This window comes from Ranitomeya imitator, chromosome 1 (genome assembly GCF_032444005.1).
Source record: "Ranitomeya imitator isolate aRanImi1 chromosome 1, aRanImi1.pri, whole genome shotgun sequence".
NCBI lineage: Eukaryota > Metazoa > Chordata > Amphibia > Anura > Dendrobatidae > Ranitomeya > Ranitomeya imitator.
In genome coordinates, this window is record NC_091282.1 from 299,266,840 (window position 1) to 299,288,921 (window position 22,082).

General features: G+C 41.0%; 1 protein-coding gene across 1 annotated transcript in view; it reads left to right on the forward strand.

Annotated features, from left to right (window-relative positions):
* Positions 1-20,125, forward strand: part of LOC138657738 (solute carrier family 2, facilitated glucose transporter member 9-like) — a 54,759-nt gene extending 34,634 nt beyond the window's left edge. The window contains exons 8-12 of the mRNA XM_069745416.1: positions 1,277-1,387; positions 14,018-14,119; positions 14,227-14,302; positions 15,258-15,385; positions 19,097-20,125. Of these exons, the coding sequence (XP_069601517.1) occupies positions 1,277-1,387; positions 14,018-14,119; positions 14,227-14,302; positions 15,258-15,385; positions 19,097-19,282 (603 nt within the window). The 3' untranslated portion in view covers positions 19,283-20,125. The remainder of the gene's footprint in view (positions 1-1,276; positions 1,388-14,017; positions 14,120-14,226; positions 14,303-15,257; positions 15,386-19,096) is intronic.
* The last annotated feature ends 1,957 nt before the right edge of the window (positions 20,126-22,082 follow it).

A 22,082-nucleotide genomic window follows, 5' to 3' on the forward strand; every position in this document is an offset into this window, starting at 1 on the left:
GGCTGGGGCTATAATGGCCAGCTCCTGAGGAAACCTTTTAATGTAGAACTTGTTGAGAGGGCATGACTGAATTTATACACCAGAATGGAGGGGAGGGGGTTGGTTCAAATCTTGCACTGGGGCCCATCAGACTCTAGTTATTCGAGTAGACTCTAGGTATTGCTCTCCTATTGCAGACTTTTGGAAAGAGGTCATAGCTATCCTCATTGAGATCACACAATCCCTAGTACTACTCTGTCCTAAGGTTTGTTTATTAGAAATCCATGATCAGGAGACCTGGCCTCACTACCCTCGCACTGTTCTCAGGGAAACATTGTTTTTGCTCCCAAGGCTATCACCATGAGATGGATGGATAGAAGACTCCCCGTGAATTTCACACTGGGTAAATACTGCAGTTTCCTATGAGAGGGTAGTATGTAAAAATAGACATTATCTTCAAAAATGTCATAAGGTATGGAAGCTTTGATTTGATTGTCCTTTCAGTCACATTAGTTTCCAGGTGATGAGGAGTATTCTCTCATGATTAAAGAATGTGATATTTGGTGCCTGGCATGGGTGTCTTATGCGTTTGACTAAAATCTGAGATCCATGGTATGTTACGGGCAAGGTTAGCTTTGACAGCAAAAATGAGAAATGCTGTTTGATCTTTTGCTGTATGAACTAACCTTGTTATGTTGTACAATATGCAATAAAACAAGTTAAAAAAAACAATTCCTTTATTTCACACATACTAAATGCTATATTCATACATCATTGAAAGATAATGTGGTTGCAAAAACTGCATAGAGACCCAACCTTATACTCCCAAAAATCTGACACTTTATTCAAATTAACCCTTTCTAGTGGGTTTTCCATGGTAAAAAAATAATACTTTTCTAAATTCATATACAGTAATTACATAAATTAATTGTATAATATCAATATTAAACAGGCAGCACGGTAACTCAGTGGTTAGCACTGTAATTTTGCAGCTCTGGAGTCCTGGGTTCAAATCCAACAACATCTGCAAAGAGTTTGTATGTTCTCCTTGCTTTTGTGTGGGTTACCTCCTCAACTCCAAAAACATACTGAAAAGACATTTAGATTGTGAGCTCCAATGTGGACATCAGTGACAGTGTGTAAAGTGCTGTCCAGTTGAAGTGTGAGTCAGTATATTTCTACCCACTAAGGCTCTGACATCACCCACAATTGACAATAGCTGGGGAATATTGTAATTTGAAGCTGTTGTAATTGGGGACCTGTACTGATATTTGTTTCTCTTTTTACTGTATTTCAGGTTTTCTATTATGCAGGAATTGTTTTTCTCAGGGCTGGTTTGCCTCCAGAGAAAATTCCCTATATAGTTCTAGGAATGGGAAGTTTTGAGCTTATGGCTGTCATGCTATGTGTGAGTATTTTAATATGAATATGTGGTTTAACTGTAAAATATGGCAATATCGTAGAAACATTGGAGAAGATTTACTAAGCTAAAAATGCAAAAATCCTTATTCATTTGCTTAAAGAAGCACTAACAACAAAAATTTCTAACTTAATTCCTTCTCAATATGTCTGTAATATAGTGTAGGTGCATTAAAATACTTACCTATTGCCATCTTCCCCATTTTCCAGAGCCACGCTTTTCCTGTTCATAGACTTACTGTCAAAGTTGCACTGTTTGTCGAAGTCTGGCGGCTGTTAATACGGCTTCCATGGACAGTCTTAGCACAAGCCACTCTGTCTACCAGATCCTAGGGATTGCCTAGATTTCACAATTTAAACCCTGTACAGTAATTTGAATTTACACAGAGACCCCAGGGCTGAGGCCTCAGAGTTAGCTGACACCCAGTGGAGCAAGTGAGTCGCCCGCCAGGGCCGTGGGGAACTCGGTACCAGGTCCGGTACTCACAGGGGGATGTCACGGTGGTGGCGACCCGGTCGGTGGCCCTGGGCACCCATGTTAAAGGGATTAAAGGGATTTTTAATAAAGTTTGTGTTCATGACGCCACCTGTGGTATTCGGTCAGTGGGGACCGACGCTGCTTAAAGGGGTTCGCTGGGGTGATGTTATGGCAGCTAGATGGTATAACTTCCCACAGGTGAAGTAGGTCCCCAGGGCTCCCGCTGTATAGGTGAAGATGGTGAATAGTGCAGTAAAGAATGAGGACAGAGGTATCCACAGTCCAGGGCACCAGATCACAGGTATAGGCAGGGTCCGGCCGTCTTGGAAGCAAGTTCAGAGTCCCCTCTACCAGGTGGAGATGAAAGCCTTCCTACCAGCGCTTTGGTGTAGTCCTTACTGCCTATGGCTTCTGGCAAGGTCCTCACAGTTCCTCTCTGTCCTCCATAAAGGTGGGACACAAACCCGTATGACAGGTGACTCAAGCCTTTTTATACGGTCTCTATCACGAACCAGGCTATATGTGCCACTGTGCCTCCTGGTGTTATGGCGGACAAGTGATATCTAATCCAGATGTCCTGCTGGTTTCTGCTGTGCCTCTTAGAGTCCGACACAACCTCCGTCTTCCGGGTACTGGGAATCTGCGCTTTGCAGGGAGGAAGCCCCTTCGCAGCTGTCCTCCCCAGATGTCACTCTCCTGTGCTTTCCTCTATTGCATGCTCTCTACAAACTGTTCTTCTTTCTTAATGCTCTTTCCCCGGGAGCTGCAGCAACTCTGGCTACACGGTTCTTTCAGTCTTCTGACCCTCACGGTCCGACTGGTCCCTCCACTGTCTGCTCCAGACTACTCAATCACTTCCCCTCCAGCCAGAATATATATCAAGAGCAGCTCCCCGGAAAACCGGGTTCCGTGTTCCCCCTTCTGGCATGGAGTGCGAACATGTTGCATGTATGTGTTTACCTGATACAAGAGATCTTCCCATGCTTCCAAGCGTGACATCCTTCTCCCCGTGAGGAAAGCAATGCCACTGTAATAACCAGGACCCTGGGGTGTTACACTGCCCCCGTTAAATCCAGTACTCCCAGACTGGGAAAAGAAAACAACAGTTACAGATGAAATAAAAGATATACATTTTTTTTAAATGCATGTAAACAGGTTAAACAGGTAAATAGATGTAAACTTGCGCTTCCCTTTATGGGAGGTAACTGATGCTTTAACGTTACAAGAACATTTGTACAAAAATTGTAAATAACTTTTTAAAAAATATAAAACTGTAATGGCAACTACCCGTATGGGTATTCTATCTTTAAGACTTCCTTCAATTAAAGTGCAAAAACACCAGCTTTACTCACATTTACTAACTCTCATGGTAATCACTTCAACACTATCTAAAGACTTTTCATATTTTGCATACAAAAGACTATCTATTTCCCTTACAGGGTAAATTCTCTAATTATATTAAACACTATCACTTTATTTAAACTAAGTGCAATAGATTCAACGTTCATTTAAAAGTGCAAACATTTCAACATGTCCCAGTCTGAGGTAGCATAATTTATGGTGCAATTATTATTCAAGTCATTCAATAACATAACAGCAGCAACAATATGGGGGACCCGTTTTGTGAACCCCCAACATAGGTTTTGGGCGGGCTACAAGGCATGGCATCCAGACCCTGTCTTCTGCAACGTCACATGGGTTTTTCTTCAGGTCTCTGTAAAACAAATCAACTTTCACAGCAACATTAGAAATAGTAACAGTTTCTTTAAAGCTTCTTTGTAAAACCAGTAGGAAGCACCTAAGTAGGTGCCAACTATGTACAAGAATGTTTGTGGACCATTCACTGTCCATGGCCTCAGTGTGTTTTCAAACAAAGGAAGTATTAATAGAAATCTGGCCAGGTTATATGAAACTTTTAAGCTAGAACAACTTTAACATTCAGCAGTCAGATTCAAATTTGCAATTGTAAACTGTTTATCTCCTATGCCAGGCTAGCTCTGAACGGTTGCTACTCCCTGACCAGGAAAATTCTGGGTCATAGCGTTCCACTGGTACTGCACACCAGGGCCTGCTGGCTGGTTCCACTACTGGTGTCTGGGTGGATTGGTCACATTTAGTAGTTGGCCTGGCCTGGCCTGCTGCGCTTGCAGGTACTGAAGTTGGTACACTTCTTTTGCAGTCCAGGGCGTACCATCCCTTTTCGCCTATATGGCGGGTGTAGGTCACTCGGTCACCAGAGTTCAGGTCCCTGTCAGGTGTCCTTCCATTAGATGGGATTCCACGTCCCTCCGGTTGACAAAGATCTTGTTTATCGTTCCGGCTTGTTTGATAAATCCCCAGCCTCTCCGCTGGTTGAAATCCACTACCTCTCCCTGCTGCAGTGATCCTCTTTCTGCCCGGGGGGTTTTACGCATCCGGGCCTTCCCTACCAACTTTACTCTCCTTGAAAGCTGCTTCACTGACCAGGGACTCCTGTCTCTCCCTCTCCTCCCGATGCCTGCAGTGCTCCCGCCAGGTAATCATGGGGATCTCCCCTTGGAGGGCGATCATGTCCTCCTCCACGGGTCCCTCTGCCAACAGCATGGATTCCGGGGAGCTAGTTAGGGGTCCACTAGTTAGGATTAGTGGGGCCGTCATCTGCCTCAACCCACTATCGTCCCAGGGTCACCGGTGACGTATCCCTACAGGCTTCGGAGTTGGTGGAATTGGGAAGGGGCCCAGCATGGTGTCATCGTGCCCAGGAGTTGCTGCAGAGCTAGTGGCCGGGATACCCTCAAGGTGCAGTGGTGTGCCACTGAGGGCCTCGAAACCCTGGTCGGATGTGTATAGCGGTGGAGGTGAGTCGGGAATGCCTGTCGGGTCTTCCGCCGCTGGGGTCATCAGAGTCATGCCCCTTACCTCCGGTATCGGCTCACCTCCCTCCGCCATGTTGCTTTCCGGCACTGCCTCCTCGGTCTCGTTTCCTGCGGTTTCTCTGCACAATGCCCGTCTTTGTGGGTGGTTCTTTCTCTTCTCCCCGCCATACCAGACTAGGAGACGGACCTCTCTTTTTGATGGGCATATTTCTCTCACGTAGTAATACTGATGAGGGGAGGCCATGGTTTTCGCGCCGTTCCTCCAGGTGCCACCCACGACAATGTGCTCTTTTCCTCCTGCATGCCACATGGTGCAATAATGGCAGCGGTTTTGGTGCCAATTTATAGTCCAATAGTCACACAGTTAGGCACAGTCTCTTAGGCGCACATAACCTGATTCTTCGGGTCGGTCCATCCTGTTCGTGATGCCAAAAACGAGTCGCTCGCCAGGAACGTGGGGTACTCGGTACTGGGTCCGGTAAACACAGGGGGATGTCACGGTGGCAGCGACCAGGTCCGTGGCCCTGGGCGCCCATCTTAAAGGGAATGTCTTTAAAGGGGTTTTGAATAAAGTTTGTGTTCATGAAGCCACCTATGGTATTCGGTCAATGGGGACCGACGCTGCTTAAAGGGGTCCACTGGGGTGATGTTAAGGCAGCTGAGATGGTATAACTTCCCACAGGTGAAGTATGTCCCCAGGGCTCCCGGTGTATAGATGGAGATGGTGAGTGGTGAAATAAAGAACGAAGACCCAGGTTTGCAGTCTCTTTACCTGGTTTACTGGAGACTTCAGGTATCCACAGTCCAGGGCACCAGAACACAGGTATTGGCAGGGTCCGACCGGCTTAGAAGCAAGTTCAGAGTCCCCTCTACCAGGTGGAGATGAAAGCCTTCCTACCAGTGCTTTGGTGTAGTCCCTTACTGTCTATGGCTTCTGGCAAGGTCCTCACCGTTCCTCTCTGTCCTCCATAAAGGTGGGACAGAAACCCGTATGACAGATGACTCGAGCCTTTTTATAAGGTCTCTATCACGACCCAAGCTTTATGTGCCACTGTGCCTCCTGGGTGTTAGGGCAGACAGGTGATATCTAATCCAGCTGTCCTGCCAGTTTCTGCTGTGCCTCTTAGAGTCCAACACAACCTCGGTCTTCCAGCTGCGCCCTGCAGGGGGGTAGCCCAATCGCATCTGTCTTCCCCAGATGTCACTCTCCTGTGCTTTGCTCTCCTGCACGCTCTCTACAAACTGTTCTTCTTTCTTAATTCTCTTTCCCCAGGAGCTGCAGCAACTCTGGCTACATGGCCCCTTCAGTTTTTCTGACCCTCATGGTCCGACTGGTCCCTCCACTGTCTGCTCCAGACTACTCAATCACTTCCCCTCCAGCCAGAATATATATCAAGAGCAGCTCCCTGGAAAATCGGATTCAGAGCTCTCCCTTCAGGCCTGGAGTGCAAACATGTTGCATGTATGTGTTTACCCGATAGAAGAGATCTTCTCCTGCTTCCAAGCGTGACATCCCTCTCCCCGTGAGGAAAGCAATGCCACTGTAACAACCAGGACCCTGGTAAGCAAGGATAGTCTCATGGGACCAATACCAAGAGGTCAGGTCAGAGACAAAATCAGAAAGAAAGCAGGTAGCCAAAATACAAGCCATGTCAGAGAACAGGATTAATCAGGAAGCTACTGCAAGGGCAAACAGTTGGGCTATACCAGGCAAGCAGAACTTATTGACTGGCAGTGAGAGCTGATGATTCTCAGGGGTTTAAATAGTAAGAAGTCCCACTCAGTGCTGACAGGAGGCAGAAAGGCAAGCTAACAAAATTTAACCTCATAGCTTCTGGACTGGCCAGAGCCACAAGTCCCGGAGTAAAACAGGGTTACTGAATCGTCAGTCTGCGTCAGCCAATTTGCGAAGCAAGGTATCAGGGGGATAGGTCCTGGCATTCATCACACTTGCATTATAAAAGTGAATATCGATCCACGATAAACCGAGGATTTTTTTTTTCTTAAGAGCTCTGGGAGTGTATCCTACCTGAAGAGAACACTACCCTGCCAAAATAGGTGGCATAAGTATTTAGTTTCAGGCAAATGATTAGTTCAAACACAATAATTTTTTTCAGTTCTTTTCTTTTTTTATGCATAAAAAGGTCATACTTAATATGTACGTAAAAAAACTTATAAGAATAAAGATATACAAGTAATTATTGGCACGCAATATTTCATTCTATGCTATTTATTACACATCCTCATAATTGGATATCTGACTTATGTTGATATATGGGGCTATAAGGTAACACTGAAATTACTTAGATTTGGACTTACATTGAGGCACATAAGTTATATGACCACATAAAGCAGCATAGTGTGAGCTACTGTAAGGTTAGTGAATTAGATAGATGGATAGATACTGGGAAAAGCTGAAAATGAGCTGAAAAGTTGTCACAAAGGTCCTCAATTGGATCAAAATGTTGCCGTCACTATGGACAATTACATTTTTCTAATTTTCCTTTTTAGGAATGCTGCGTTCATTTTTGGATGAGTGTATCTATCTATCTATCTATCTATATCTTTGCAGATCTATAACACACAAAAATCTGTAATTTCTATTCTGCATTCTATTTCGGTACGTGTCACATGGACAGGAAAAAGGATGGTACACACGTACACATGGATGGCACATGGATGGTACATATGTACACACAGATGGTCAACAGAAAACCACACAGAGAGTAAAAATGAACTGTCTAATGCAGGAATATGTGGAACAGAGGGTACAGGCAGAGATATAGTCAGACAGTCCGAGGTCGAAGTAGGCAGTACAGGTTCAGAATACAAAGCGAAGGTTAGGAACAGAGAGGTCAGGCAGAAAGGGTAAACAAGCAAGGTCAGTAATGGGAGAGATTAACAACAAAACATCTTGACTAGAACTAGATGCAATTTGCAAACTGGAACCAAAGCTCAAGCAATGAGTGGAGGGAGGAGTTGCCTAATAAATCCCCTGCTGCCAGAGGATAGAACAAAAGCTAATGTCTGCAGTACACAGCAGGAATAAATTCCTGCAGACACTGAACACGCTTCCCTATAGCCAGGTTGAGACAGAAGGAACATGCAGCAGTGCTAGGAGTGCTGTAAGAGGCAAACTCAGCAAGACGGCCTCACACGACGAGAAGCAGAGCAGTGTTCGCAATGAGTAGGATGGTGCTGAGAAGGCATAGTTATCAGCATGAAAAATATCCAATAAGAAAACTTGAGGTTCAGAAAGAGGCGGTGCATGCGCATTTGAGATTTTCTAATTGCGAGCGCCATTTTGGACCAGGAAAAAGTACAAAACTTAATGCATTCTTGAGAAAGAAGAGACAGTGATCGCCATCTTTGTCAAGGGATATGTAATGCCCAGAGACTTAATGATTGAAATCCAATTGATTGGAAAAGGTGCATAAGCATTTACATATATAGGATATTGGGAAACGTCACATAATAAACATCCTCAGTAGGAGTTCTTTGATCATCCACATTACTGGAGACAGTCCCATATACAAAAGGCTTATACAGTGGGAATCGAAAGCCCTCCCAGGCTAAGAATTTCCACTGGTACCTAGAGGTGATTGGAGAATAGAATATTACATGGAATGTGAAAATAGTGATCACTGATGTTCCTACCCCAAAGAGGCATGAATTCTTACATAGATGGCTTAAATCCTTTATTGGAACTGGATATAATAGCATATTTTAAACATTGGCTAAAAAACCATGGCAAGAAGATGTGTTAAAGGGAATCTGTCAGCAGGTTTTTACTATGTAATCTGTAGACAGCATGCTATAGGGATTAAAGCACAGATCACAGCGATGCCTCTCTTATCAAGCACCATGGTTTTGTTTGCTTGCAATGATTGTTTTTAGCACCAGGAACTTATCATTGCAGGGACATACCAGCGGGTGCATGGTAGTCTGACAGACTCCATCCTGTGATAGGCAGCTCACTGTCTATGGACATTGTGTATACAGAGCCTGTTGTGGGCGGTGTTATTTTCCTCAGCTCTGCTGTATTGCTAAATCTAAAAACTCTGTGTCAGAATGGCTGTACTGAGTAATCTAAATGATACATCCTTGGATTCAGTTTCTCCTTGCCTACATCAGGATGCTCGCAGATGAGGTAGCAATAACCTGCTGACAGATTCCCTTTAATTAAAAAGTTAATAAACCACTTTAGGTTGTGCGGATGAGTCAGTTTCTCCCAAGAAAATTCATAGTGTATATCAGTGATCGTTGAAAGACACAAAATAAAAGAATTAAAATCCTTTACAGAATTATGTGAGGAAAAAGGTAAGTACAACAACTAGAGATATTCGTAAAAAATAATACTCTTATTATACCACTAAAAGGTAAAGGAGGAATCTGAGTATATAGGTAAATAGCATTCCTATATACGGTAATTGTATTAACCTTGAATTCTACATTCAGACCATTAGTTTTAAGGGTATTCAGTTTATATATCCATTCAAGTTCCATACATTTTAAAAGATGAACCCTAACGCATCTTATTCTCTGAGGAGGAACAATGTCAATTATTTTGTATTTAAGTTGTTTTTCTGTGTGCCCCATGTCTGCAAAATGTTTTGAGACTGGGAGATCCAATCTCTTCTTCCTTATGGTATATCTGTGATAGTTAATCCAGGTTTTAAAGTCTCATGTGGTTTCACTGACATACCATAAGGAACAATGGCACTGGAGGAGGTAGACAATGTATTTACAATCACATGCCAAATAGTGTGAAATTTCTTATGTGTATGAGTTATTGAATGGGTAAAGTAGGTTCCTTAATAATAAGGGGTCAAATTACACAGGACAACCAGGAGTAACATTCTTTTCTTAGAGCACTTGTTACAAAAGTCCATTGCAAAGGACCAATATGTAAGAGGCAGTCCCCTATGTTCTTACTTCAACCATAGGAGAATAATAGGGGGTGGGAGGTTATATTCCAAGACATCTGGTTAGCAATTGTGCAGCATTTTCCAATGTTTCTTAATTATTCTGGTGATTTGTCCACTCTCTTCACTATATGTAGATACCATGGGGACCCTATTTAGTTCTTTTTCATTGTGTTCACAATCTAGAACAGTCAATCTATCAATATTGAGAACCTTATTTTGCTGTACAATTAAAAAAAATTTGGGAAACCCCTAATTGGAATTTCATAACCAAGGTATTGAGTGAGTTTTGACATTCTCTCATTGCTCAGTATTTTTTTTATTCTAAAAAATTGGCTATAGAATATTGATTTTATGATTTTCCTAGGTTGATAACTGTTAAAATATAAGAGATCATTTCTATATGTAGGTTTTACAAAAAGGGAAGAACTAAGCTCACCATTGTTTTGTTTTATTGAGACATCCAAAAATTGAATATTAGTGGTTGAACTAACCAGGGTGAATTTAATAGTAGTATCTATTTGATTCAAATATGAGTGAAAGTTATGTAGTTCATTTTGTGTACCAGTTCATAAGAGGAAGACATCGTCTATGTATCTCCATCACCTCCACATATGTTGGAAGTGGTGCGAAACATAGACAAGGTCCTTCTCCAATGTAGTCATAAGGAAGTTAGTATACGCGGGTACCAAATTGGCACCCATGGTGGAACCATGCCACTGCAAACAGAATTCGTCTTTGAATAGAATATAATTTTGTTTTAATACAGTATCCCAAAAAAACTCCATGTCTTTATCTGTTAAGACCAACGATGCAAGTTTCTGTTTTACTGCTGTAATGTCCCTTGCATGATCAATGGAAGTATCTAAGGAAGTGACATCAAAAGAGGCCAATATGATCTCATCTATTAATCTGACCTTTTGTAATTTCAGTAAAAAGTCTGGTATCTTGAATGAACAAAGAAGTATTTTTTGCTAGAGTATTACATTTTTTGTCCACGAATATACCAATTTTACTAAATTCTGAATCCTGGTGGATTTGAAAGCAATTTATGTATCTCGGGCAATACATATAATATGGATGTGGTTAGATATTCTACAAATAAATAGTTATGTAGATCCTGATCTATAATGTACTCATTCATGCTCTACTTAATATAGACTTGATGTTTTTGAAAATATCAAATTTAGGGTCATAGTTCAATTTTTGATATACATTTGTATCATTCAGTTGTTTCCTGATTTCCAGGATATAGGCATCTTTGTCCATGACGATTGCAACCGCTTTACCAGTGGGTTTGATGATAAAATCATCATCATGGGCAAGTTCAAAAAGTAATCTAGGTTCACTGGTAGTTAAATTTTGGATGTTTAAAATGCCTATCCGAAGTGTTTTTCAATTTTTCAAGATCCTTTTTCACTACTGTAATGAAGGCATCTACCACCGCTGCATTTGTAGGTGGAACAAAATTTATTTTTTTTAAAATACAGAGGCTTTTTGTAAATGAAGCTCACAAGTGCATACTTTTGGAAAGAGGTCTTATTGTGAAACAATTCTTTTAGCTTGATAGTACTGAAAAAACATTGCATATTAATTTCCAATTGGAACCTATTAACATGAGTTCCTGGCCCAAATTTCAACCCCTTGCTTAAGACTGACACTTGTGTATCTGTTAACATTCTCTTAGAAGTATTTACTACTAGTTTTGTTCTCTCTTCTTCATAGTCATTTGTCTCTATGTTTGTGGTTTGTTTTTCTCTCATCTCTCTTTTTTGTTGTCAATGGTGACATTGGCCCCCTCTCCTTTCCCGCTGTTGTACTCCTTTGATGGTATGTCCATATCTGGAAAGAATATGGTTAGCAGTCAATAGAGAAAAAAACAGTGTCTCCCATTGGTAGTATAATCTCTTTTTTTCCCTTGAATTATTTGTGTCATCCTTCTGCCAAGTATAAATATTGCCAGACCGATAATCATTCATATCTCAATTCCATTTACGTCACTTCGTCTCCTCTAAATCATCACTCAATCGTGTGATAACAGTGTTCTTACAGGTGGTTCAATCCTCCATTTTCAATTGTGTTTGTAATTTTACCTACATATCCAGACACCCATCTTGGAGTTTTTTTTACCTCTTGTTGCAAAAATTCTATATTTAGAAGAATGATATCCATTGCACATTTATTAGAGATCATATTAAACCGTGTGCAAAAAAAAGATTCCCGCAAAAACACATTTGGTCTTACATGAGAGCGCAGACCCCGAGGAATCTTGCGTGTCCTATAGTATTGTCCAAGTATAGTTAAATGTAATTAGAAGCTTGTAATATGTTTCACGTCATTTTCATACTTGCGTTTAAGATTCAAGATGGAAGGTGTACTCAGGTATGCTGCAGCTCCCTTTATACCTTTTAAGATTTGTTCCTCATCCTCAGTGGTATAAGTGAATATAAAGGGCTCAATGGTAGTTGAATTCACAGTTCACAGTAAAACGAAAAAAGAGGCAAAGCAAAAGAAAGCAAAACATTTAGCAATTTTCCGCAGGCAACAATTATGGTGAAAAAAAGTGACTTTTTATTAGCCCATGTGGCGTATAGTGAATGAGAGCAAACAGGAAGTATTTATGGCAGTGTTGCATCATTCTAATAATTATAATCTCAATAACATAAATACTTTCAAATCACTATCTTCTTACATCATATGCAAAATCTGAGAAGCATTTCATAATGAATAAAGCACTGTAAATGTGCTATTGCGAAGAGTATACACATACAGCGGGTACGGAAAGTATTCAGACCCCTTTAATTTTTTTACTCTTTGTTTCATTGCAGCAATTTGGTAAATTCAAAAAAGTTCATTTTTTTCACATTAATGTACACTCTGCACCCCATCTTGACTGAAAAAAACAGAAATGTAGAAATTTTTGCAAATTTAATAAAAAACAAAAACTGAAATATCACATGGTCATAAGAATTCAGCTCCTTTGCTCAGACACTCATATTTAAGTCACATGCTGTCCATTTCCTTGTGATCCTCCTTGAGATGGTTCTACTACTTCATTGGAGTCCAGCTGTGTTTAATTAAACTGATAGGACTTGATTTGGAAAGGCACACACCTGTCTATATAAGACCCCACAGCTCACAGTGCATGTCAGACCAAATGAGAATCATGAGGTCAAAGGAACTGGCCAAGGAGCTCAGACACTGAATTGTGGCAAGGCACAGATCTGGCCAAAGTTACAAAGAATTTCTGCAGTACTCAAGGTTCCTAAGAGGACAGTGGCCTCCATAATCCTTAAATGGTAGAATTTTGGGACCACCAGAAGTCTTACTAGACTTGACCATCCAACCCAACTGAGCAATTGCGGGAGAAGAGCCTTGGTGAGAGAGGTAAAGAAGAACCCCAAGATCACTGTGGCTGAGCTCCAGAGATGCAGTAGGGAGATGGGAGAAAGTTCCACAAAGTCAACAATCACTGCAGTCCTCCACCAGTCGGGCCTTTGTGGCAGAGTGGCCCGCCAGAAGCCTCTCCTCAGTGCAAGGCATATGAAAGCCCGCATAGAGTTTGCTAAAAAACACATGAAGGACTCCCAGACTGAGAAATAAGATTCTCTGGTCTGATGTCAGTTTTAGCATTTAGTGAATCTAGTAAAAAAGCCAAACAAAAAACAAGTGTGGGATTGCACATTTTTTGCAATTTCATCGCACTTGGAATTTTTTTCCCGTTTTCTGTTACACTACATGGTAAAGCCAATGGTATTGTTCAATAGTAAATCTCGTCTCGCAAAAAATAAGCCCTCACATGGCCATATTGTTGGAAAAATCAAAAAATTATGCCTCTGGAAAGAAGGGGAGCGAAAAACGAAAATGAAAAAAGCTTCGGGGGTTAAAGGGTTAAATATGATAGATTTGAAAATAAAGAACTAAATGAAATAGATACTTGTCAATAGTCGCAAATTAGCAAACTACTCCCAAAAGTATGTTTTGTTACAGAAAAGTGGTTTCTTTTTCATGTTTTGTTTTTAAATGACTTCATTGCATCATTCGAAGGCCACGTTCACCAGGAATGTGCCTGTCACACAGCCGCGACACACGCAGCTGCGGCGCCGAACAGCTGATCAACAGAAGCAATCCAGGTATCCGCGTACCTCGGCAGCTTGTTCGGAAAGTGCTATAGCTTGCCGAATAAGGAGGGAACCGAGGATATTCGCTCATCTCTAGTCACCACTTCTCCCTTTATCACCCACTCCTGGTTTTGACTTACAAATACTGATATAAAATACTGACCAAATACTGAACGTGTGAATGTGTTCTTAAGGTCTCTCTTCTGTTATCTTTACGATTACATTTGTTTTTCTCTTTAGAGTGTGATGATAGAGCGCTGTGGAAGAAAAGTCCTATTGCTTGGGAGTTATGGATTCATGGCTGCTATGATGGGTGGTGTCACAGTCACTCTGTCAATTCAGGCAAGTAAAAATGTCCTAATGTTCGTCTATCGAAACTGCTCCCCATCCTAACATGTACTAGATATCCTAAATATAATGAAACAATGTATATTATCTGTTCACTCCAGGGCTGGACTCATTGGATGCCATATTGCACTGCAGTGCTCATTTTCTTATTCATCTTTTTCTATGGGATGGGTCCAGGTATTTATTCATTTCTCTTGTGAAAAATGTGGAGTATTCTTCAAATGTTGCCAATTTTTGTCCAGTAATTAGTGCTGTATGTACAAGTCATGCTGCTCTAGGGATCAACCTTGAACAAGCCCTCATTAAAGGCCTCACGTATCATACGATATCATGATTTGCTCATTTCTGAACAGTTGTAATGATAATTGATTAATTTAAGAGTGGGGTCACACATTGCAGTCAATGTACAGCGGAGGTGTGGCTGTTGCCTGAACGTCACAGCGGCGGTTAGATTATGGGGAAATGCATCTTAATCGATTAGATATTGTTTATGGCTGCATAGTTGTACCCTAAATAATAGTTAATTAATCTACATGTAGGGAGCCCACGTCCGCTGTGTAGAGATCTATCTATCTATGATAATTCAATCATCAGTTTCCGTATACATGTCACATACGGATCTGACAATATCCAAAAGTTTTTTTTTCTTCTGCTTTTAAATAAATGAGGACCCTTGTTTTTGTTATGTCTTATTTGGTGAGGTGGATCCTTAAAGTCCTTGGTCTAGATAAGTACCTGTAATGCAGCACGGAAACATGACGTTGGTGCTGCCGGGAAGTTCAATATGAACAATAGAGGCTGTAGTGTTTGGACCGCAACAGGTGGGGTAGAACTGGAACCAGAAGACTCAATAAAAGAGTTGGCTTAACGATAACTGATGCAGACCTGGAGTTGTTTTTTCTTATTTTTTGCCTCACAATTTAGACACGTGGACTTAATAGAGTATTATGCTCCTGACTTTCCCCACCATGTTTTTTTACATGAATATCATGTAAGTGTGCATCCATCTCCTTTCTTTCACTTGTAATGTTATTGAATATCACTGCCACGAGCTTGTTCCCGGTTTTCTTGTTCATGTTGGTAATATTGTGAATCTCATGACATTCCTGACATTTTTTTTTTTACTCTACAGGGACATTAACTCTTGCAATAGTTATAGAGATATGCAGTCACTCTTCCCGTGCTGCCATTTTTGTAATCATTACTTGTCTCAACTGGTGCGGACTGTACGTGATAGGGATGGTATTTCCATACGTGGAGGTGAGAATGCACTTTTTAGATTTCACATTTCTTGATTTATAACTAGTAAGTTCAATAGGAGAATGCAAATGGGGATCCATAAACCCCCACTGCAGTTTCAGGCAAGCATACAGTATATGTTATTTAATTAGGGTTTCCAAGGCCGTGCATGCACAGTTTAGAACAGCCTATATACACTCCTCGACATTGAAATTATAACCCGAAAAAGAAAATGTCATAGAGCTATGGAAATCACAGGATGGATAGACATGTTAGTGACATAAAAATGATACAAAAAATGGAAACAAATATTTCTAAACATCTTAATTTATTCAGCTTTGAGTATGAGCACCATTTTCATAAATACACGCACTTAGGCCCTTTTCACACATCAGTTTTTTGCCATCAGTCGCAATCCGTCGAATTTTTTAAAAAAATGGATCCGTCGCAGATTGGGAAAAACTGATGCGACAGATCCATTTTTTCCACCAGATCCGACTAGCTGATCCGGCTAATTGGATCGTTAAAAAATCGGAGCATGCTCAGTTTAAAAAAACAGAATCCGGTGCCGGATTCCGTCATTTGTCGGATCAGGTGCCATAGGCTTCCTTTCTAGAAAACAATGGACGGCACAAAAAGCGTCACTTTGTCCGTTGTCTCCGGCCGGCGGACAAACAATTTTCTACAGATCCAGCGAACGATGTATTAAACGTGAGGCCATCCGTCGCAATCCGTCTAATACAAGTCTGAGAAAAAAACGGATCTGGCGTCATCAGTCGCTGGATCCATTTTTTTCAAAATTCGACGGATTGCAACAGATGGCAACCATGGAAAGTCTACTTCTAAAGCAGATAGATGAAGCTGCAACCCATAATGAGGTCCTGGTTATGGGGGACTTTAACTACCCGGATATTAACTGGGAAACAGAAACCTGTGAAACCCATAAAGGCAACAGGTTTCTGCTAATAACCAAGAAAAATTATCTTTCACAATTGGTGCAGAATCCAACCAGAGGAGCAGCACTTTTAGACCTAATACTATCTAATAGACCTGACAGAATAACAAATCTGCAGGTGGTTGGGCATTTAGGAAATAGCGACCACAATATTGTGCAGTTTCACCTGTCTTTCACTAGGGGGACTTGTCAGGGAGTCACAAAAACATTGAACTTTAGGAAGGCAAAGTTTGACCAGCTTAGAGATGCCCTTAATCTGGTAGACTGGGACAATATCCTCAGAAATAAGAATACAGATAATAAATGGGAAATGTTTAAGAACATCCTAAATAGGCAGTGTAAGCGGTTTATACCTTGTGGGAATAAAAGGACTAGAAATAGGAAAAACCCAATGTGGCTAAACAAAGAAGTAAGACAGGCAATTAACAGTAAAAAGAAAGCATTTGCACTACTAAAGCAGGATGGCACCATTGAAGCTCTAAAAAACTATAGGGAGAAAAATACTTTATCTAAAAAACTAATTAAAGCTGCCAAAAAGGAAACAGAGAAGCACATTGCTAAGGAGAGTAAAACTAATCCCAAACTGTTCTTCAACTATATCAATAGTAAAAGAATAAAAACTGAAAATGTAGGCCCCTTAAAAAATAGTGAGGAAAGAATGGTTGTAGATGACGAGGAAAAAGCTAACATATTAAACACCTTCTTCTCCACGGTATTCACGGTGGAAAATGAAATGCTAGGTGAAATCCCAAGAAACAATGAAAACCCTATATTAAGGGTCACCAATCTAACCCAAGAAGAGGTGCGAAACCGGCTAAATAAGATTAAAATAGATAAATCTCCGGGTCCGGATGGCATACACCCACGAGTACTAAGAGAACTAAGTAATGTAATAGATAAACCATTATTTCTTATTTTTAGTGACTCTATAGCGACAGGGTCTGTTCCGCAGGACTGGCGCATAGCAAATGTGGTGCCAATATTCAAAAAGGGCTCTAAAAGTGAACCTGGAAATTATAGGCCAGTAAGTCTAACCTCTATTGTTGGTAAAATATTTGAAGGGTTTCTGAGGGATGTTATTCTGGATTATCTCAATGAGAATAACTGTTTAACTCCATATCAGCATGGGTTTATGAGAAATCGCTCCTGTCAAACCAATCTAATCAGTTTTTATGAAGAGGTAAGCTATAGGCTGGACCACGGTGAGTCATTGGACGTGGTATATCTCGATTTTTCCAAAGCGTTTGATACCGTGCCGCACAAGAGGTTGGTACACAAAATGAGAATGCTTGGTCTGGGGGAAAATGTGTGTAAATGGGTTAGTAACTGGCTTAGTGATAGAAAGCAGAGGGTGGTTATAAATGGTATAGTCTCTAACTGGGTCGCTGTGACCAGTGGGGTACCGCAGGGGTCGGTATTGGGACCTGTTCTCTTCAACATATTCATTAATGATCTGGTAGAAGGTTTACACAGTAAAATATCGATATTTGCAGATGATACAAAACTATGTAAAGCAGTTAATACAAGAGAAGATAGTATTCTGCTACAGATGGATCTGGATAAGTTGGAAACTTGGGCTGAAAGGTGGCAGATGAGGTTTAACAATGATAAATGTAAGGTTATACACATGGGAAGAGGGAATCAATATCACCATTACACACTGAACGGGAAACCACTGGGTAAATCTGACAGGGAGAAGGACTTGGGGATCCTAGTTAATGATAAACTTACCTGGAGCAGCCAGTGCCAGGCAGCAGCTGCCAAGGCAAACAGGATCATGGGGTGCATTAAAAGAGGTCTGGATACACATGATGAGAGCATTATACTGCCTCTGTACAAATCCCTAGTTAGACCGCACATGGAGTACTGTGTCCAGTTTTGGGCACCGGTGCTCAGGAAGGATATAATGGAACTAGAGAGAGTACAAAGGAGGGCAGCAAAATTAATAAAGGGGATGGGAGAACTACAATACCCAGATAGATTAGCGAAATTAGGATTATTTAGTCTAGAAAAAAGACGACTGAGGGGCGATCTAATAACCATGTATAAGTATATAAGGGGACAATACAAATATCTCGCTGAGGATCTGTTTATACCAAGGAAGGTGACGGGCACAAGGGGGCATTCTTTGCGTCTGGAGGAGAGAAGGTTTTTCCACCAACATAGAAGAGGATTCTTTACTGTTAGGGCAGTGAGAATCTGGAATTGCTTGCCTGAGGAGGTGGTGATGGCGAACTCAGTCGAGGGGTTCAAGAGAGGCCTGGATGTCTTCCTGGAGCAGAACAATATTGTATCATACAATTATTAGGTTCTGTAGAAGGACGTAGATCTGGGTATTTATTATGATGGAATATAGGCTGAACTGGATGGACAAATGTCTTTTTTCGGCCTTACTAACTATGTTACTATGTTACTATATGGCAAAAAACTGATGTGTGAAAGGGGCCTTACACACCTTTACCGGCAAGCATGGATGGCTTAACTGAACTTGTACATTTATTTTAATTGGGAAAGAGGAACAGTCCTTCCGCAGCAACTTTTCTTCTGCCGAAACAAAGGGTGAAGCTTGTTGAAATCTAACATTCCAGTAGCAGATGTCAGGGAAGAGCGAGGAGATGCCAATACACATTACAGAATTGGTCTAGCCTGCAGAAATTGCCCAGTTCAGCAAACCTTTGTCTATTCTTTATGGACAGCTAAAATCACAATCTAGCTCCATTGGATTGTAACTGGGTCATTCATTGCTCTCATTTACTGTATACTTTTCTCATTTTTAGGCTGCTCTTGGCTATTATTGCTTCCTCATCTTTTTTGCCTGTCTTGTAATCTCAGGAGTATTCCTGTTTTTCTTTCTACCGGAGACAAAGGGGAAGACTTTACAGCAAATCACAGCTGAATTCGACAGACTCAATTTTAAAAATAAAAAGTTGCAAGAACCTATAGAGTTTTCCACCAGTCTATGATTAACCATTTAGCCCCTTGTTACTGGGGTGGGTTTTGTTATCCTGTGTATTTACTGTGTAGCAATATGGAAATACGGACATGTTTGGAGAATACAATACATTATGTAATGATATAGACCCAGTATATTGACTGCTCTATAGGGAATTTCCCGGGCCTAGATAAATAAACAAAGCGTGACTTCAGATTACTGAGTCCTGAGAGTGTGCAATGCGGTCACTGTCACAACTTCCTATAATCTCAGCGCAAGTGAGCGGTCACAAGACTGGAAGTATGCGACTTGAAAACTTGTGGTTATGTGACTACTACAGTAGATTCTCATCTGCTTCCTTCAACAGAACACTGAGATAAGCTGATGAGAAGCTAGTCGCAACAATGCGGAATGCATCAATTACCACCCACTTCGACTAGGAATGCAGCTGAATCGTGACAGTGTACAAATTGCACGCTCACTGTCATGATTCAGTAATCTGTAGTCACATAGAGAGCACAGAAATCCCGTTACCAACTTTATAGATGCATGCAGCATGTAATCATCCCATTCCTGCTATACCAGAGTACATGCGTTAAGTTTATTCTGTATATAGTGTAAGCAGAAAATGAGCATAAAATGAAAGGATTCATTACAAAATATCAGCTTTGCAGAGAAAGCCTTCTGGGAGGCGGTGCTGCCCGGAACACAAGATTCTTCTGCTATCCCTCATGTCGAAACATTTGAAGCATGTCTGCCAGGTCTACAATGCTACCATATATGTAGATGTGCATTAAATGCAACTTCAGCTATAACATGTCTAGTGCTCCTGTACGCGTTGGTCTACAGGAATTATTAAAGAAAAAGTATTTTTAAAAATAATACATTTGTAATTTTATTCATTAAAGAGGATGTTTCATTTTCCGCAGGGGGCACCATTCCCCAGGCTTCCCGCTTTTTTGGCAGTTTAGATTAGTGGCATCATCTCAATTTCTTGAACCAAGCGCTTTTCGAGGCTGCAAGCAGATGCATTCTTGTGATCTGACCCTCTTCAGAGCAGCACTTACAAACTATGTTGGAAAGAGCTTGTAAGCGTTGTACATTTTGGCCACCACTGCTAGACTGCAACAGTGACAAATTCCCTAGGCAATGCGAAGTAAGCAATAACATAAAAAATTACTTTGCTCTTGAGGATGCAGAGGATTATTAATAATAATTGCAAAGTTGCTTCTTTTTCAAAATACTTTGCAATGTTCCCCATTAACAAACATGAGAGTAACACTTTAATCTGCTCAACAGTGTAATAATATGTATTGAAATATTATCATTAAATCCGTAAGAAATGTATATATCAAAATACCAACCTATCTTCTTTTTCACAATCTGTATATAGAATCTAGAGTGAAGTACTCCCTCATTTAATGATAAATAAAACAGTTTCCTCTCATGCATTTTCACTTAAGGGACATAAATGATTGGACAGGTCATTTATGTCCCATCTTCCCTTATAGTCGACTTTGTAGAGCCAGAATTATGCCAGTAGACATCAGACTGTTGTTAGATACTATGGAAATAAAAGGGTGATTCATTCGTTGCTTTACACGGAAAAATTGCTGCAACTTCTAAGAGAGACGGTCGACCATACTGATATTTGGAATGTACATACCTTGGTTAATGAGAAACTGATGTTTTATAGCAGGTGTTGAAAATGTCCACCGTGTGAACATAGACATAAACTACCAACGTGCAGAAAGGCATGCAGCAAGTCTATCTCATAGTGGAGACAACCGGTGGGTTGATAAGTCGATGAGATCACCCTGAGTGAGGATGTTTCTCGTTGTCGAGGTTCATTGCACTCTCACTTCTCATGAACCAAAGTATGTACAGTCCAAATCTCAGTACGGTTGAAAGTCTTTTAGAAGTTACGGCAATTTTTCTGGGTAAAGTAGTAAGTGAATCACCATATATTACTATCTCTAGGGACCAGACATACTATAAGTTATACTGCCACATACAGGCAGACACAAAGAGATCACTCATGTAAGCAAACAGCATACAGCTGTGCTCAAAAGTTTACATGCCCGGGCAGAATTTTTGCTTTCTTGGCCCTTTTTCAGAGAATATGAATGATAACACCAAAACTTTTTCTCACTCATGGTAAGTGGTTGGGTGAAGCCATTTATTGTCAAACTACTGTGTTTTCTCTTTTTAAATCATAATAATATCCCAAAACATCCAAATGACCCTGATAAAAAGTTCACATACCCCATTTGTTAATACCGTGTATTGCCCCCTCTAGCATCAATAACAGCTTGAAGTCTTTTGTGGTAGTTGTGGATGAGGTTCTTTATTTTCTCAGATGGTAAAGCTGCCCACTCTTCTTTGCAAAAATCCTCTAGTTCCTGTAAATTCCCTGGCAGTCTAGCATGAACAGCGTGCTTGAGATCTCCCCAGAATGGCTCAATGATATTGAGGTCAGGAGACTGAGATGGCCACTCCAGAACCTTCACTTTGTTCTGCTCTAGCCAATGACAGATCGACTAGGCCTTGTGTTTTGAATCGTTGTCATGTTGGAACGTCCCATGCACTGCTTTTGGGCTGATGAGATCAAATTTGCCTCCATTATTTACTGATAACGTGCTGCATTCATCTTTCCTTCAACTTTGGCCAAGTTTCCTATTCCTTTGTAGCTCACACATCCCCTAAACATCAGCGATCCACCTCCGTGCTTCACAGTAGGAATGGTGTTCCTTTCATCATAGGCCTTGTTAATCTTTCTCCAAATGTAACATTTATGGTTGTGGCCAAAAAGTTCAATTTTGGTCTCATCA